At 43.5% G+C, this 19,029-nt stretch overlaps 1 protein-coding gene across 2 annotated transcripts; it reads left to right on the top strand.

Moving 5' to 3' along the window:
• Positions 1-2,500: 2,500 nt before the first annotated feature.
• On the top strand, positions 2,501-18,599 carry LOC119823277 (histone H2A.V). 2 transcript variants are annotated; one of them, XM_038343199.1, is made up of 5 exons: positions 2,501-2,662; positions 7,376-7,453; positions 13,693-13,806; positions 17,516-17,645; positions 18,272-18,599. In XM_038343199.1, exons 1-5 carry the CDS (start codon positions 2,660-2,662, stop codon positions 18,331-18,333), a joined length of 387 nt encoding a protein of 128 aa, XP_038199127.1. In that variant the 5' UTR covers positions 2,501-2,659; the 3' UTR covers positions 18,334-18,599. The 2 variants fall into 2 exon arrangements, with proteins under 2 accessions (XP_038199127.1, XP_038199135.1); XM_038343207.1 differs by lacking the exon at positions 13,693-13,806.
• The last annotated feature ends 430 nt before the right edge of the window (positions 18,600-19,029 follow it).

Here is a 19,029-nt window from a genome sequence, read left to right as displayed (position 1 = left end):
CAAGATAATTTTAGTTATTCTAATTCTCTTGCATTTGTGCATGAATTTTAAGATTTCCTCACCAGTAACTTCAATAAGTGAGGATTTTGATGTTATCTTACTAATTTTTCACCCATATTGTATGATTTCTATTACTTTGAGGTCAACTAGGGCTACCCAGCAAGTTCCTGGCCAGCCTTAGCTGTATACTAAAAGACCCTATCCCAAAGGAGAGAGGAAAGAGAAGGGGAGAGGGGAGCAGAGCAATTTAGCAGGGAGAGGCTAATCTAAACAAGGCTGCCAGCTGTTCGGCAACCAAAGCAGCAGCTAAACAGCTCAAAAGAGGCCATGACAGGAAGGACAGAGAGCTGAGACTGAAAGGGGTATACAGAGTGCAAGGAGCCACAGAAGAGAAACTGCAAGCCCTGGGCAGTGGAAGAGTCCAGGGAAGCAAGAGTTCAGGGCCAAGGATTTCAGTTACAAAGCCAAAAGGTATAACACTGGCCACATATGCCTGTAACCCCAGAACTGAATCCAGAGGTAGGTGCGTCCTAGGAGCTTGCTGACTAGCCACAATGACAGGCCTCGGGTTCAATGAGAGACCCTGTCTCAAGGGAATAAAGTGGAGGGAGATAGAGCTGGACACCTAACAGCATCATCTGACCACCACGCGTGTGCACAGGCACTCATATGGACTGACCCATGCACGAGGACACACACACACAGTCCTTGAAAAAAGGTAGGTGCTATTTTCAGTTTTACTAACAGCAAAAATAGACTTGGTGACATGAAATACTGTACATAAACCACATGGCTGCAAGTCAGTCAGCTCTTTCCAAAGGTGACACTATCTTAGTGATAGATTTAAATGTTATTTTTTAAAATTATTTGCCAACTAACATTTCTAGAATACTAGGGAAAAAAACACCTAAAAAAAATTCTATGCTCGGAAGGAAACCCGTACAGTTATAATGTGTGCTACAGCCATGCAGAAGGACACTCATCTCAGATTAGGAGGTCAACGGAAAATATTCTAGAAAATGTCTTCAATGAGCTCTTTCCTTTTTCCTAGAAACAGGGTCTTTGCATGTAGCCCAAGCTGGCCTTGAACTTGTGATATTTGCCTCAGTCTACCACTGAATACTAAGATTATAGGGGTGTCCCACCACGTCTGGTTGTGTTTACTCTTAAAAGATGAATAAAAGAGGCAAGACAGAGGATTGCTTTAAGAAAAGGCAAAAACACATACAAAGGCAAGATGGAGTTAGGGTGTTGGGGAAGTGATAAGAGACAAGGTGAGCAAGGGTCAGGGCCTTCGATACCGTGCTAATGATTTGGATTCTGTCTTTGTACAAAGATAACTGGCTTATGTCTTGGTACACTGGTAACGCCATTCCCTAGTAGACCAATATTATCATTCAACTATGCCCTGAAACACAAAGGAATAGGAGTTAACAGTCTACTGAACTAACTCCGAAGTTGAGCCCAGTTCTAATATCTGAGCACATCGTTGCATTTATTCTGATTTCATTGGCCCCCTTCTCCTCACTCTTGTCCTTATCTTCATCTGGGTTTCCCAAAGTCATTTAGAAGCTCATCCCTTCCTCGTCTACAATTCAAATTATTTTTTCCGGAAAGACTCACTTCTCCCAGGTTACTGTTTCTGGTGGAGGTTAACTGTCAAAAGCAACGTAATTCAAACTTGGGGACAGATACCATCTATCTGGAGGACATTTTCTAAATGCACTGGCTTGGGAGAACCGAACCGTAAGGACAAAGTCTCAAAATAAAACAAAAGAGTAGAGAATTATTTTGTTCACAATTAATTCCTAGGTCTAGTCTGGGCTTCCCACGGCGAAAAGAATAAAGCTTTGGAAGCTGGAACCAGAACGAAGTCCTAAGAATTCTGATGGGGTATATGCAAATGCTACGTTCTCCTAAGCTCATTTCTTCAGCTGAGAAACGGACGGACGTAGCTCTCCCAAATCGCCCAGGTTCAATGATCATCACAAAAACAATGAAGCGTTTTAAAGTTGTATGAACGGGACTACAATAGCTAGAGAATTTTACTACCGTGCCGGTGCGAGTCACACATATTCCTAAATTTTCACAATAGCTTCGCACGAAGGTAATTCCACTTTAGACTTTTCCTTCTGTACTACTTGGACATTTCCCCTAAACTTCTAGTAATAGAAGAAAAACAAAGCAAACTAAGAAGGCCTAGCGGGCTCGCGCACGGGCGGGAAAGGCACAGGAGCGCCGAATCACTTCGGCCCGTTAGCTCACCCTGCTGTTGTTCCCAGACTCCCGCCTCCGGCGCGGCCGGCAATGTTTTCATTGGCTTTTCTCCTCTCCCATTGGTTCGTTCTTCTGTTCATCAGACTCCGCGCCAGGAGAGAAGCGGAGAGCGCGTCAATGTTGGGGTTGGAGGCCCCGCCTCCAAGTGCCGTGTGCAAAAATAAACAGCCGTTGGGGAGGCGGTGCCGAGAGGGCGGAGTTCCGGCTAGAAGGAAGCGTCCAATTGGTCCGCCGCCGAGGTTCAAATGAACAACACGAGCGACTATTGGTGGCGGCGGCGCGAGGCGGGCCGGGGGCATTGTCCGGCTCCGGCAGCGGTGGTCCAGCTGCGATAGCGGCGGCGGCGGCGCGGGGCGGCAGTGGGCGTCGCGCGGCCGAGACCATGGTGAGTGCGGGGTGGCGCGGGGAGCAGGCGCGCGGAAGCCCCGGGCGGCGCCTTCACTTGTGGCGCCGAGAGTGGGCGGTGTCGCTCGCGCGGCCGAGCTAGAGCGCCCGCCGGGGCTGGACTCCGCCTGGGGGGCCGCGCCGGACGCGGGAGGCAGAAGCAGGGGCGGGTTCAGCGGCGTCCGGGGGAGGACCCGCCGCCGCCGGGCCAGTGCTGAGTCTCCGGCGCCGGGTTACGTAATGCCCCTGCTGAGGTTCTTAGGAGTTCTGACCCTGCCCACCGGTACCGCTCGGTCGGTGCGCGCTTTGCACCGGCTTGAAGCGGTCACCGGATTGTGTCCCCACTTTAAAGGCAACAGTTTATTTACACGGCTTCATCTGAAAGTATCTTTTCATTCTGCAGTTCGGATCTAGTTGAAAGCGGATTTTTAGAAACGAAAGTGAATAAAACTTTAGCACCATTCTAAATTCAGGAGAAGGAGCAAGTGCTAAAAGCAACAGAAACCTGTGCGTTGCGTCAAAATTGTTAGAGGGAATGACTCTCTCAATTATGGAATTGTACGTTGATGTCGGTATTCCTGTTTTAAGTATCCTTTCACTGTTAAAGAAATAGCATGCCTTCCCAATAACGAGTCTGTCCACACACATAAGAGAATAATTAAGGAAAACCCCTTTAATAACGCATGTCCGGCTGGGTTAACACCCAAGCAAGAGCCAGCCTTCATCAAGAGGTCTAATTTATGTACATTTTAGGCTTGTGCGTTCCACAGACACGGTCATCCTGAAATCTCTTTTCGGTTTCGGGTCCCAGGTTACACTTCGAACAATTAAAACAGAGGCAGGAGATTGCAAGTCTGGCCACTTAGGCAGATAGGAGATTTACACAGCAAAAAATACTACATATTACCAGGATTATTGTAAGTATGCCATTGTTCTTCTTTTTCGAATAGTCGTTTCCCGGGTCATCTTTCCCACCTGACAGAATTATGTTTTCCCTGATAAGAGCTCAGGGGAGTAAATGGCAGACTAGGACTTAGTGATACTTATGACCCTGTGCCGCCTGCCGCCTTGATTTGTGTTTGGGTGTGGGAATCTGGGCGTAACTGCTGGTCATAAATCAGTGCTGTCTCCTTTGCCGTGGGAATGGAGGCTAAATGGCTGGGTCAGTCCTGGTGAATAAACTACTGTATCCCAGCATCCTAAATTCCCCTTATCAGGAACAGGCATGGTTAGCCTAATTGCACTGCCTAGCTTTGGGTTCTTTTGAAGGCAGTGCTCCTTTAGCTAAATCTGATTTGTGTCAGTGTCTCCTAAGCAAATCTATTAGGAAGTCCATTATCACATCAGTCTTAGTACTTCGAGTTTCACCTATATCTTCACAAGACAGGTACCTTCAACTGGTGTGGCTGACTTCAAAAGTTAAAGCCAACCCCAGGCTATCATGTCTCATCTGACAAATAATGTAATTTCTCTATGTTGATGACATGTGAGGTGTTTAGTAGATGACTATAAACAGACTGGCCAGTGGAAAGTAGCCAATTTTGAACTGTAAAATTCTCAGACCTCAAACTAGAAAAGTTCTGTCAGCTGTCATTGTATGTATGGTGATTGTAGGCAATTAGTCTGCACGAGTTACTTGTTGGTACATAAATTAATCTGCTCAGGCAGTTGATGATTTTTTGTTTGTTTGTGTTTCAAGACAAGGTTTCTCTGTAGCTCTGGATCCTGTCCTGGAACTAGCTCTTGTAGACCAGACTGACCTCAAACTCACAGAGATCCGCCTGCCTCTGCCTCCCGAGTGCTGGGATTAAAGGTGTGAGCCACCACCGCCCGGCCTCAGGCGGTTGGTTTTATGATCTCGGTTAGTTTTTCTTTCTCACATTGTAGTGATAGGTTTTCAGTATCTACCCAAAAGTACATAAGCATTAATTTAAGAGAAAAAATATACTGACGGCGTTGGTTGTCCTTGGTTAAAAAAAATTTTTTTTGACAGGAAATAAAAGTGGCCTATTAGAGTAATAGCAAAATATCCAGTTTTCAAGGCAAAAATCTATTTCAGTATGCTCCTTTCCCATGAATAAACTTTTTTAAATATTTATTTATTTTATTACGTATACAATTTCTGTCTGCATGTATGCCTGTAGTCCAGAAGAGGGCACCAGACCTCATTACAGATGGTTGTGAGCCACCATGTGGTTTCTGGGAATTGAACTCAGGACCTTTGGAAGAGCAGGCAATGCTCTTAACCACTGAGCCATCTCTCCAGCCCCATGAATAAACTTTTTTATTTATTTATGTATATTTTGGAATAAACTTTTTAAACCCAGACAAAGTATGTATTCATTGTGTATATATAAGGGTGGTGGGCTTATGAGGTCAGAGTGTTCTTGCCCAAGTCTGCCCTCACTCCACCAGTGAGTCTCAGGCTCAGGCTGAGGTGGTAAGGTTACCTTTACCTGCTAAGCCAGCTCCATGGCCCAGTTTGTACATATTTTCTCTTTTTCAGTCATCAACGATTTTTTTTTTGTTTGTTTGTTTTTTTTTTTTGTTTTTCGAGACAGGGTTTCCCTGTAGTTTCTAGAGCCTGTCCTGGAACTAGCTCTTGTAGCCCAGGCTGGCCTTGAACTCAGAGATCCGCCTGCCTCTGCCTCCCAAGTGCTGGGATTAAAGGCGTGCTCCACCACCGCCCGGCTCATCAACGATTTTTTATTTAAAGTTGATTATATGTGGTTTGGGAGATTAGGTTAAGTAGCAGCTTATTATTTTATTTTTATTTTATTTTGTTTGTTTGGTTTTTTTTTTTTTTTTTTTTTGGTTTTTGTTTTGTTTGGTTTTTCAAGGCAGGGTTTCCCTGTGTAGCTCTGACTGTCCTGGAACTCACTCTGTAAACCAGGCTGGCCTCTAATTCATATAGATCTATCTGCCTTTGCCTCCTGAGGGCTAGAATTAGAGGTGTGTGCTACCACCACCCAGCTAAAATATTTATTTTAAAAAGTATTCGGCTTTGCGCTCCTGATCTTTGCTCATAGCAGCTAGAAATGGTAATGCCAAAGCTTGGGTGCTCCACAGTCTTGAAATTCCCTCCCTAAATTCACTGCTGTGACAAGCTTCATACAAAATATAGACAGATATAATAATGAATGTCCTTACACCACTTTCCAATAGTCTTTGTTCTACCTCAATCTCTGTATCATCTTTGTTCTGTATTCTTAAATGCAGAATTGCTAGTTGAGTTCTTCTAGTGTCCCAGAGCTTCTATAGCCCACATCTCCAAACTCTTCCATAGTCCTCCTGTAAATCAGTTCCTAAAGCCTAGGAGCCATCGCTCGAGTCTCGTCATGACAACCCCACTCTTGGTGCTAAGCTTCCCTCTTACTTTCCTCATCACCTTGACCAGATATTTGACGAAAAGTTTTAAAAAGGAAAAACTGTTAGGCTATAATGGTGCCCAGCATTCGGACAGAGAGGCAGGCAGATCTCCATGAGTTGAGGCCAGCCTGGCCTACAGAGAGAGTTCCAGCAGAATAACCAGGACAACACAGTCTCGAAAAACCGAAAAAAAAATGTGGGAGGGACTTTGGCTCATGATTTTAGATGATTTTGGGCCTCAGCCCCATACTCTTGGGCAAAGCATTATGGTAGCAAGAATGTGTACTTCATGGCTTGCCAGGAAACAGCCAGTTATAATACACTCTGTAAAGACATACACCAGTAACCAACAACCTTCATTTCTGTCTTACCACCTAAAAAGTGCTACCATTTGAGAATGAAGCCTTCAACTCAGTCCATTACATGTGACTGATTCTGTTTATTTGGCTGCTGTAATAATCTTGCCATGAACAGAGCCATACAAGTACCCATTTGAGTCATGACTTGTTTGGGGTCTGTAACTAAGAAATGAACTGGCTGGGTCCTAAGGAACTTCATTCTCTTTTTTCAGTGTTTAGCCTAATTTTTGATAACATGATTGTTCTTCCTCCCAGAAAAGATAAATTCTCAATTTTCTATGGAAATAATGTTATGCTGATCTTTTTGAAAAGTTAAATGTTGCTGGGCGGTGCTGGCATGCACCTTTAATCCCAGCACTCATAAGACAGGCGGATCTCTGTGAGTTCAAGATCAGCCTGGTCTACAAGAGCTAGTTCCAGGACAGGCTCCAAAGCTACAGAGAAACCTTGTCTTGAAAAAAAAGGAAAAAAAGAAAAATGTTTTTGAAATGCATGAAACTTAATGTCAGTCAGAAATTTGTCAGATTTATAAATAACTTAAACTTTAAATACATGTTAGTGATTGGTTTTTTAATGTGTTAATAAAAGGTTTTATATATATATATATATATATATATATATATATATATATATATATATATATACACACACAGTGAGGCAGCAAATCACCTAAATATCTTAAGTTTTTATAAGAAAATTTTTGCCTAGTCGGGCAGTGGTGGTGCATGCTTTTAATCCCAGCACTCGAGGGCCATAGGCAAGAGGATCTCTGTGAGTTCGAGGCCAGCCTGGTCTACAGAGCGAGTTTCAGGACAGGCTCCATAGCTACTGAGAAACCCTGTCTCAAAAAAACAAAAAAAGAAAGAAAGAGAGAAAGAAAGAAAGAAAGAAAGAAAGAAAGAAAGAAAGAAAGAAATTTTTACCTAAAGTGTTGTTTTGTGACTTTTTTACATTAACATTTTCAACTCCAAATTGTTTTCCTCTAGGCTGGAGGCAAAGCTGGGAAAGACAGTGGGAAAGCCAAGGCTAAGGCAGTGTCCCGCTCACAGAGAGCTGGGCTGCAGGTAATGAATGAATCCATTCTGTCAGTTTGTTGTTTTCTTTACTTTTGTAATTCATGACCCAGAGATGGTTTATTGATTGCAGAAATGTCCTTTTTTTATAATATACCTTGAATATGAGAGTAACTAGTTAAGACTTAAATTATAAAGTAAGCCGTTAGTTTGTATTTTATAAGAGAACAGGATGTCTTAACAAATTTGTTGATTTTCCCCCCTCTGTAAGTATCTGTTCTTGGGCCTGGAAAGCAGAATTAACAGTTAAGAATGTGTGCTGCTCTTGTAGACTGGGGGATCTCACACAACTCATACCCACACAGACCCACGTGTGCTTAACAGTGAAATAAACCTCTTTTTAAATGCCTGGTTTCTCAAGATTATAACTATGTTCTTCATTTTATAAACTTCTGAGAATGTTTGTAGTGGCTCATTGACTTTCAGGACAGGACAGAACTAGAGACCAGTATTGGATTATTGCACTGTTCTCTGAATATTTCCCAAAAGACCTCCATTATAGTCTGAGTAGTATGTTCTAAACTCCTAAGTATTCTCATTTCATGTATGTGAATTATTACAACGTTTACCTACAGACAGAGTTTTCTAAGTGAGTAAGAATTATTCCCTGCACATAAGGAACGCTTCAAAAGGGTCTGGAGGAGCCAGGGGTGGCAGCACACGCCTTTAATCCCAGCACTCGCAAGGGCGGATCTCTATGAGTTCCAGGACAGCCGGGGCTGTTATACAGAGAAATCCTGTTTCAAAAAAGAGGGGTGGAATGGGGAGCTGGAGTGTTGGCTCAGTGATGAAGAGCATTTGCTGTTCTAGAGGACCAGAGTTGATTCCCGTAACCTACATGGTAACTCACAACCATCTGTAACTCCATTTCCAAGGGGGTTAGGCCTTCTGGCCTCTTTGGGCACCAGGCACACATGCAGGGCTGGAGAGACGGCTCAGAGGTTAAGAGCATTGCCTGCTCTTCCAAAGGTCCTGAGTTCAATTCCCAGCAACCACATGATGGCTCACAACCATCTGTAATGGGGTCTGGTGCCCTCTTCTGGCCTGCAGGCATACACACAGAGAGAATGTTGTATACATAATAAATAAATAAATAAATATTTTTTTAAAAAAAAAAAGATAAGATATGCACTTTTAACTACCACCAGGCTAAAAAATAAATACATGTTTAAAAAATAATAATGAAACCCGCCATGCGCTGGTGACGCACACCATTAATCCCAGCACTCAGGAGGCAGAGGCAGGCAGATCTCTGTGAGTTCGAGGCCAGCCTGGTCTACAAGAGCTAGTTCCAGGAAAGGCTCCAAAGCTACAGAGAAACCCTGTCTCGAAAAAAAATAATAATAATAATGAAACCCAACCTTACACATTTTAGGCAAGTATGAGCTACATCCCAGGCCAAGAAACACTTTATTTTTTTAAAGATTTACTTATTTTCTGTGTGTGAGTGTTTTGCCTGCCTGTATGTTGGTGCAGCATGTATGTACAGGTGCTTGAGGGGCCAGAAGAGGAGGTCAGAGATCCTGGAACCGGAGCTACACATGTGCAGTGTAGCTGTTGGGAACTAAACCCAGGGCCTCTGCAAGAGCAACACACGCTCTTTACCCCCGCCCCCATCCCTCCAGCCCCATAAAAGCCTTTTTATAGGGGAAATTAGGAGCCCACAGGGTTGCTCAATGGGAAGAGCATCGCCATTAAGCCTTACAGCCTGACCTGAGTTCAGTTCTCAGGACCCACACAGTGGAAGGAGGAAACCAACTCTAGTATATTATCTTCTGACCTGTGTGTGTGTGTGTGTGTGTGTGTGTGTGTGTGTGTGTGTGTGTGTAAAGCATGTCCACACTCATACATAAATACATAAATAGTTTTTTTTTTTGTTTTTTGTTTTGTTTTTTGATTTTTCGAGACAGGGTTTCTCTGTAGCTTTGGAGCCTGTCCTGGAACTAGCTCTTGTAGACCAGGCTGGCCACCACCGCCCAGCTCATAAATGGTTTTTAAGAAGGAAATTGGAAGTCCGTTGTGTGTGTGTTGTTTTTTCATAGCTTCCCTTTGTAGCCATGTCAGCCTCCTGCCTCAGGTGTGCTCACCACAACAGCAAATCATGTTTCTTATGGCAGTTTCAACAAGTGGGTTACAGAATCTCTGTGACATAAAGGAAAGGGTAGAGGAACTTAAATTCATTTTGTTTTCTTTATTTTGGGGGGTGTTGCTTGCTTGTTTGAGACAGCGTTTCTCTGTGTAGTCGTGGCTATCCTGGAACTCGCTCTGTAGACCAGGCTGGACCCAAACTAAGAGATCTACTTGCCTCTGCTTTCTGAATGCTAGGATAGAAGATGTGTGCAACCACCACTTAGCTGTTTTTATTTTAATTTTATGTGTATGATTGTTTTGCCTGCTTGCATTTGCAACATGTGTGGAGGTCTGAAGAAGGCATCGGAACTCCTGGAACCAAACTGCAGGAAACCAAATCCAGATCCTCTGTAAGGGCAGTGTGTGCTCCAGCTGCTGAGCCGTCTCTACAGTTCAGGGACTTAGCTTTTAAAGCATTGTGTATTTTAGGGCACCTCTTAAATTCTCATAATCTGTTTCAGGTGTATTTAAGCAGTGGAGATTGTTGCATTGGTTTAATAAATAAAGGGGTTGGCATGGGGGAGAAAAAGAAAAGGGTTGGTGAGGTGGACCAGCATATAAAGTCATTTACCTCCAAATGATAGAAGGAGATACCCAACTTGGGCAAGTTGTCCTCTGACTTACACACAAATAAGTAAGTGGAGCCTGGAGAGATGGCTCAGCAATTAAGAGCACTTGCTCCTCTTCTAGAGGACTAAAGAGGTTCCCTGCTCTCATTTGGGCATCCCTTACCTTAGTCTGTAGCTCCAGCTCCTGGGATTCAGTGCCCTCTTCTGGCCTCCCTAGTACATAGACATAATAAATGTAATAAAGTATTGTAAGATAAATATGCCGGGTGGTGGTGGTGCATACCTTTAATCCCAGCACTCAGGAGGCAGAGGCAGGCAGATCTCTGAGTTCGAGGCCAGCCTGGTCTACAAAGCAAGTTCTAGGACAGCCAGGAATGTTACACAGAGAAACCCTGTCTTGAAAAAAACAAACATAAAAAAGTAAGATAAATATTTTAGTGGTTTAAAGGATTAAAAATCATGCATGTAGCTGGTGGTGATGGTAGACGTCTTTAATCCTAGCACTTGGAAGGCAGAGGTGAGTGAATCTCTGAGCTCAAGGCCAGCCTAGTCTACAGGAAAAGTTCCAGGACAGCCAGGGCCAAACAAAGAAACCCTGTTTTGGTGGTGGGGTTGGGCGAGTTTATGTAGGAGTTAGAGAGAGCACTCTGTAGTTAAGAGCACTGACTGTTCTTCCAGAGAACATGAGATCAATTCTCCACACTCGAATGGCAACTACAATGTCTGTAACTCTCACTCAGGGGATTGGACCTGCAAATGATATGCAGACATACATACAAGGCAAAATGCCTGGACACACAAACTTTTAAAAAAATAAAATGAGCATGGCTTTGTTTTCAAAAATAATCCATGTAACTGAGGGAGTCTAGTAGCTGCTGTGGAAGCTGAGGTAGTAGGATCACAAATTCAAGGCAAATCTGGGCTACATAGTGTGTTCAAGACTATGCTAAGCGTGGGCAGCCTAGCCATACTCTGCCTCGGAAGATAGAGAGCAAGTCTGAGGTGTGCTACAAAGCTTGTAAGCTCAGATTTCTGCAAACTGGAGGCCAACCCACACGCTGCACACTCTGTATAGCAAAGATCAAAGAATAAGTACAAAGAAAGGATATCGCTTTAGCAGTAAAGCACTTGCCCAGGGTGTTGTCAAACTCCAGGTTCAGTCTCTAGAGCTACAAAAAAGAAGTATTAGCGGTAGATGGAAAGAGGTAGAGAGTTGAAGGCCCCTCCCCTATCCCACCAAAAAGGTTTTCTCTAAGATTGTAACTTTCTCTTAATCCCAGCACTCAGGAGGCAGAGGCAGGCAGATCTCTGAGAGTTCAAGATCATATTGGTCTACAAGAGCTAGTTCCAGGACAAGACAAGCTCCAAAGCTACAGAGAAACCCTGTCTTGAAAAATCGGGGGTGTTGAGGGGACTTGGAACTCTCTAATCTAATAGAGGATTGTACTGTGAGTGCACTGCAAGGTAGATGTAATGCATTAGTTACTGCAAAGTTCATTGAAATGCATATTAAAATAGTTAAAAGCAGAAATAAGGCCATTTTTGTAACGGTTGTCATACACAAAATTAACTAGTTTCAGATTATTTATGAAAAATTGGTGCTGTGGATGAGATTCCTAGTCTAAAAGAATAAGAAACACAAGAGCATTGATGGTCCCTTTCAAAAAATTTTTTTTGTATTTTTCTTTTTTTTTAATTGATTTTTATTGAGCTCTACATTTTTCTCTACTCCCCTTCCTGCCTCTCTCCTCCCCTTCAACCCTCTCTCAAGGTCCCCATGCTCCCAATTTACTCACAAGATCTTGTCTTTTCTACTTCCCATATAGATTAGATCTATGTATATATCTCCTAGGGTCTTCATTGTTGTCTAGGTTCTCTGGGATTGTGATTTGTGGGTTGGTTTTCTTTGCTTTATGCTTAAAAACCACTTATGAGTGAGTACATGTTATAATTGTCTTTCTGTGTCTGGGTTACCTCACTCAAAATAATGTCTTCTAGCTCCATCCATTTGCCTGCAAAGTTCAAGATGTCGTTATTTTTTTCTGCTGTGCAGTACTCCATTGTGTAAATGTACCACATTTTCCTTATCCATTCTTCAACTGAGGGGCATTTAGGTTGTTTCCAGGTTCTGTCTATGACAAACAAAGCTGCTATAAACATAGTTGAGCACATGTCCTTGTGGCATGATTGAGCTTCCTTTGGATATATACCCAAAAGTGGTATTACTGGGTCTTGAGGAAGGTTGTTTCCTAGTTTTCTGTGAAATCGCCACACTGACATCCAAAGGGGTCAAAATATTTTTTATTTGTTTGGTTTAGGAGCCAGTGTTCATAGACAGGGTCCTGTAACCAAGTTGTCCTCAAGCTTGTGATCCTAATGTCTTCTCTCCCCAGTGCTAGATTCTAGTTGTATACCAGCCACTAAGTTGTTTTAAGAAGTATGCATGGTCCTGTACAAAGAATCACTGGCACCTGCTTCCAGCTACTCAGGAGTCAGAAGGTCCAGGGCAGCCTGAGAACTTAACTTAGCAAGGCCCTGTCTCCCTTTTTTAAGACAGTGTTTCACTGTGTAGTACTGACTGTCCTGGAACTTGCTTTGTAGACGAGGCTACCCTCAAACTCAGAAGTCTGCCTGCCTCTGCCTCCCAGGGATGGGATCGAAGATGTGCACCATGCACAACCCACCCTTCCAAAGACATTGTCTTAAAGGCCTCATTGTAGGGCAGGAGAAAGGCTCAACTATTAAAGATCCAGAAGATCCTGGTTTGATTCCAAGCACCCATATGGGAGATCACAACTGTCCTCCAGTTTTAGAGGATCCAGTGGCCCTTGAAGGAACTAAGCTCACTTGTTGTACAGCCATACACATAAAATAAGTTTAAAATACAGTTCTTTGTGGTCTCTAAAGCTCAGTAAGAGATGGTCTGGCTGTCTTGCTACATGCCAGGCAGCACATCTTACTGACATTACAAAACAGAAATAAGGCATTGATTGTGCTCTTAAGATTATATTTGTTTCTGGAGACACTTCTTAAGAATGAGATCTTGCCCGGGCGGTGGTGGCGCACAGCTTTAATCCCAGCTCTTGGGAGGCAGAGGCAGGCGGATCTGTGAGTTCGAGGCCAGCCTGGTCTACAAGAGCTAGTTCCAGGACAGATTCCAAAGCTACAGAGAAACCCTGTCTCGAAAAACCAAGATAAATAAATAAAACAAAATTGAGGAAGAACAGAGTTAGGGTCAGAGGAGAATGGTGGATGAAGGTTGAAAGTCATGTGACTTTTATGTGAAAATTGATCAGATACAATTGTGATTATTGGGCCGTATTGAACATGTAATTGATAACAGCATGGTATACTTATTTTTACAGTGAACTGCGTTGCTCAAAAATTGAAGATTTGATGCTGAGTAGCAGCACATCCATGTAGGCGCTAGGGCCATTAACTACTGAGTAAATTTGCCCGTAACATGGTTAAGCCTTCAGTTACAGTCAAGCACTGCAGTGCCTCCCAACAAGAAAGACGTCTCTTTTTCAGTTTCCTGTGGGCCGGATCCACAGACACTTGAAGACTCGCACCACAAGCCATGGACGGGTGGGAGCTACTGCTGCTGTGTATAGTGCCGCGATTCTGGAGTACCTCACAGCTGAGGTTTGTGGAGACGTCACATGTGGGGGTCCAAAGAGTTGCTCTAAACTAAATGGCTGTGACTGCCATGGAGAACACATTTTTGATTTGTATTTTATGTACATTGGTGTTTTGCCTGTATGTATGTCTGTTTGAGGTTGTCAGATCCCTGGAACAGGAACCATAGATAGTTGCAAGCTGCCATGTGGTTGCTGGGAATTGAACGTGGGGGTCCTCTGGAAGAGCAGTCAGTGCTCCCAATCGCTGCACACACACACACACACACACACACACACACACACACAACTTTTTTGGGGTGGGGGTGTTTTCAAGACAAGATTTCTCCGTGTAACTGTCTTAGCTATCCTGGAACTCACTTTGTAGACCAGGCTTCAAACTCACTGAGATCCGCCTCCCAAGTGCTAGGATTAAAGGTATGTGCCACCACCTGGCCTGAGAATACTTCTAAAGAGATTAATGCACTCGTTTTTTTGTTGTTGTTGTTGTTTTTTGTTGTTGTTTTGTTTGTTTTGTTGGGTTTGTTTGTTTGTGCCTCATATTGTCTAGTCTGGTTCCAACTCCAGTGTGCCAGAGGGTGACCATGAACTTTTGTTCCTTCTTGTCTGGACCCCCCCAGTGCTGGGTAGCAGGAGTAAACCACCACACTGGCTGCTTCCTTCTTCTTTTCTGTTTGGCTTTTTTGAGACAGCAACTTGTGCTGGCCTAGACCTTACTCTGTGTTCTGCTTAGTGTGGGGAGTCTTCTGTTGGTTGAGACAGGTGACTGGCTGACTGGAATTCTGTGTAGACGAGGCCAAATCGTCATCACTCTGCCAATATTTTGTTTGTTCATTTTTTGCTTTTTATTTTTTAGGTTTTTATTATTATTAATTTTTCTCCTGAGATAAGACTTCTCTGTAGCTTTGGAGCCTGTCTGGAATTCCTTCTGTAGACCACGGTGGCCTCAAACTCACAGAGATCTGCCTGCCTCTGCCTCCTGAGTGCTGGGATTAGAGGCATGCTCTGCAAATTGGAGTCCTGGTGTGCTTTGTTTCTGTTTGTTTATATTTAAGTGAGGGCAAGCAAACCACATTTTTCAGAGCCATGATGAAGAAATACTTTGTAATTGAGTGAACTGTGAGGTACATATGTTAGTCATTTGGCAGTGTTTGAGGCTCCTTACCTTGCATACATGAAGCCCTGGGATTGTTTCCTAACACCCCCACCCCATAAACTGGGGATAGTGGAGGCAGGAGGATCAAGAACTCAAGTCATCTTAGCTACTTAGTGAATTCAAGGCCATTCAGGGGTATATGCTAACTCTTTCTTTAAAAAGTAAACCAGGGGCACTACTCAAAAAGATTCATAATAGAATGATATGGCCAGGCATGGCAGCATGTGCTTGTGATCCTAGGTAGGAAGATTGTGAGTTTGAGGCCGTCCTCAGCTATCTAGAGAGTCCCTGCCCCAGAACTAACAAAGAACTTGCTCTGTTAAAATCAAGAACCTTTGGATCTAGTAGGTAGCAGAGTCAGCAGTCCTTCCCTTGTGCTCATAAGTGAGCTTCACATTTCAGTTAGATAAGTTATTTTGTTAAGACTGGTTTGTTTGTTGGTTGTTTTTTTTTTTTCAAGACAGGGTTTCTCTGTGTAGCTTTCTAGCCAGTTCTGGAACTAGAACTCAAAGAGATCCACCTGCCTCTGCCTCCCAAGTGCTGAGATTAAAGGCGTGCGCTGCCAACACCTGGCTTGGCAAGATTTCTTAATATGAGGATCCTAGATCTTCTCTCCCCGTCTCAAGACCTCTCCTGGAAAATGCATAGGAGGGCATGAAATGTTGGCAGCTACATTCCAAACCGTAATTTGAGTAGCAGGCAAGTCAAGGTAGAGACAGCCAAGCCAAGTAGAAGATTCTTTTTTTGTTTTTTGTTTAAGATTTAATTATTATGTATACAGTGTTCTGTCTGCATGTGTACCTGCAGGCCAGAAGAGGGCACCAGATCTCATTACAGATGGTTGTGAGCCACCATGTGGTTGCTGGGAATTGGACTCAGGACCTCTAGAAGAGCAGCCTGTGCTCTTATCTCTGAGCCATCTCTCCAGACCAAGCAGAAGATTCGTAATGGGGAAGATGTGCTAGGGAACAAAGCTGAGAAACGTGACTGTAGTGTGCGTTAGCTATCACATTGTCATCGTTTCGTCACCCTCCCTGTTCAAGATTTAACTCTGCTTTCTGGGTAGTTTGAGCTTTGCTTTGTTATGAGTCAAAGGTTTCATGGGGGCATTTTGTGGTTAATTGAGACACTTTCTTCTTTGATCCTATTCCAGATTTTTAGTTTACTGCAGGCTCCAGGAGAATATGCATTTTCCTTTACTAGCGCTGTGGCGTGTAGTTACAGCTCGCCCCATGGAAGTCTTTCTACATTCCTGTTTGGGATTCAGCTACGTTTTCTTTGTGGTACTTGGGATTGAACCCAAGACCTTATGAGTTAGGGAACTCCTCTATACTGATCTACATCTCTAGTCCTCTGGGTGTTTTGTTTTATTATTTTATGTATTTGGGTATTTCAGCTGCTTATACAAGGTCTGTTTACCACCTGCATTCAATGCCCACAGAAGCCAGAAGAGGGTGTCAGGTACTCTGGGTCTGGAGTTAAGAATGGTTATGATGGGGGGCTGGAGAGATGGCGCAGAGGTTAAGAGCACTGACAACTAAAGCCACATGGCGGCTCACAGCCGTCTGTAATGAGATCTGGTGAAGCCATATGGCGGCTCACAACCGTCTGTAATGAGATCTGGTGAAGCCATATGGCGGCTCACAACCGTCTGTAATGAGATCTGGTGCCCTCTTCTGGCCTGCAGGTACACATGCAGACAGAACACAGTATACATAAATAAATTTTAAAAAAAGAGAGAGAAAAAGAATGTCTTTGATCACCATGTGGGTGCTAGGAATTGAACCAGGGTCCTGTGGAAGAGCAGCCAGTGTTCTTAGCCACTGAGACAGCTCTCCAGTGCTGTCCTTTGTTTCTTTGACACAGCCTTGTAGGCAGCCTCAGCTGGCATTAGACTTGTAGTCCTACCCAGCGACAAGTGACTGAGCTACATCTTTTGCTCATGGGTGGCCAGGGTTTCTAGGGTAGAACTAGACCGCCTCCCAGTACACCTCAGTGAGAGGGTAGGCGCGTAGCTTGTGGGAAGCCCTGCAGCTTTTGTTTCTTTATGCTTTTAACTTTTCACCCTTTATTCTTAGATCCAGCCTCATTGTTAGTACAGTGCCATTGTCATTCTGTTGTAAGTATCATGTCTTACCAGTATCAAAACTCAGGGTAAACAGTGAATTCAGGTTGTAAAGGGGGGTTAGTTTTGCACCTGTCTTTTATTTCTTTGTCCACCAGTTTGCCAAAAACACAGGTGTTACATAAATACATTTTAAAACAAGTCAGCATATTCTAGTTGTTTAATCTTGGAGTTTTGACCAACCAGTGGTGATTCGTGCCTTTAATCCCAGCACTCTGGAGACAAAGGCAGGTGGATCTCTGAGTACAAGGACAGCCAAGGCTACACAGAGAAACCCTGTCTTGGGGGGGGGGATTTTTTTTTTTACATGTGTCTCTGTGCAAGGAGGGGAGTCAATGGGAGGTATTGAGTGTCATAAAAACATACAATGACAGAGAGGTTGTTCTCCTACAGTTGGAAACCTACTGTTTGTGTTATTTCGTGGATGCTTTATAGGTGCTGGAGTTGGCAGGTAATGCTTCCAAGGATCTCAAAGTGAAGCGCATCACTCCACGTCACTTGCAGCTTGCAATCCGAGGTGATGAGGAGCTGGATTCGCTCATCAAGGCCACCATAGCTGGGGGCGGTGTGTATTATTAAGTCTACAGTGTTTCTAGTTAACATCATTCAGAGCAGTGATCCTCAGCATCAGGGGTTAATTAGAAACCATATGAATTTTAATTCCACAAGTATTAAATGTACTATAGTTCTGTTGGTGGTGGGGTAAACCTGGGTCCCCATAAATGCTACAATTGAGCCACAACTTAGGACCCTCTAGGCCTCTTCACATAGTGGTCTGAGTTAATATTGTCCCCTTGCCATTGGTAGTGCTATTTTTATTTTAGCTTGTTCTTTAATTTTGTGATACTTCAAGCCTAAGGTTTAAAGTACTGCCCCATACATTTTGAACTACGCTAGAGAAATATCATGTCCTGAGATGTTGCTTATTAGGGTGGTCTTGGCAGGACCAAAGTGTTCTGAAGTAAGTTACTAGATGCTTCCAGAACCCTGCAATGGCTGTAGTTAGCTAAAGTTACTATTCCTGTAGAACAGCTTACGGGCTCCTATAGGTTTAATAGGATCCAAATGTGAAAGGGGATTTAAATAAATTTCATCCTCTGTATAATTGCTTGTTTACTTTAGCACTAAAGCATTAAAATATACAGAATGTTATCATAGTGCACTAACAAAACTTCTTAAAATTCATTCTAGGTGTGATCCCGCACATCCACAAATCTCTGATTGGAAAGAAGGGACAGCAGAAAACTGCTTAGGAAGTGATTTAACCACCTGCTCCCGCTTACTGTCTGTATCTGGACAGTGGACACCTGTGGGATTGTGTGGAAACTTTAAGAACAGTTCAGTGGAAAAGCATAAACAATTGCTGTAGAGAAGATATAAGAAACATTTGTATGTTTTTAGACTCGCGAAGTTTGATAAGTCCCTCTCCCTGTGGTCATGGTCATGTGTTGATTGGCCAAGTTTCTCCCTTGTGTTTTATACAAAAATAGAATTGATAAAACATTTTTTACAAAACTAATTTGTCTCAGAATTTCTTCATGATATGTTGGAAATACTTTGCTCACACCTGGGCATGGCTTTGTATACATCAACCCTAGCATCTGGGAGGTGTGGGCAGGACCTTCAGAGTTCACAGTGACCCTTGCCTATATACTGAGTTTTAGGGCAACCTGGACGAGAGACTCGGACAAAAGAAAAAAAATTTGCTCAGACATTGAATTTTTGGGGGGGGGGGTTTCGAGACAGGGTTTCCCTGTAGTTTCTAGAGCCTGTCCTGGATCTAGCTCTTTAAGTTGCAAATTAGTCTTTCATGCCAGGCTGTGGTGACCCACGCCTTTAATCCCAGTACGCGGGAGGCAGGCAGATCTCTTAAATCTCTTGAGTTCAAGGGCAGCCTGGTCTACAGAGTGAGTTCCAGGACAGGCTCCAAAGCTACAGAGAAACTCTTT

Source organism: Arvicola amphibius, chromosome 1, assembly GCF_903992535.2.
Source record: "Arvicola amphibius chromosome 1, mArvAmp1.2, whole genome shotgun sequence".
NCBI classification, from domain to species: Eukaryota; Metazoa; Chordata; class Mammalia; order Rodentia; family Cricetidae; genus Arvicola; species Arvicola amphibius.
This window is presented reverse-complemented; position numbering and strand designations above follow the sequence as displayed.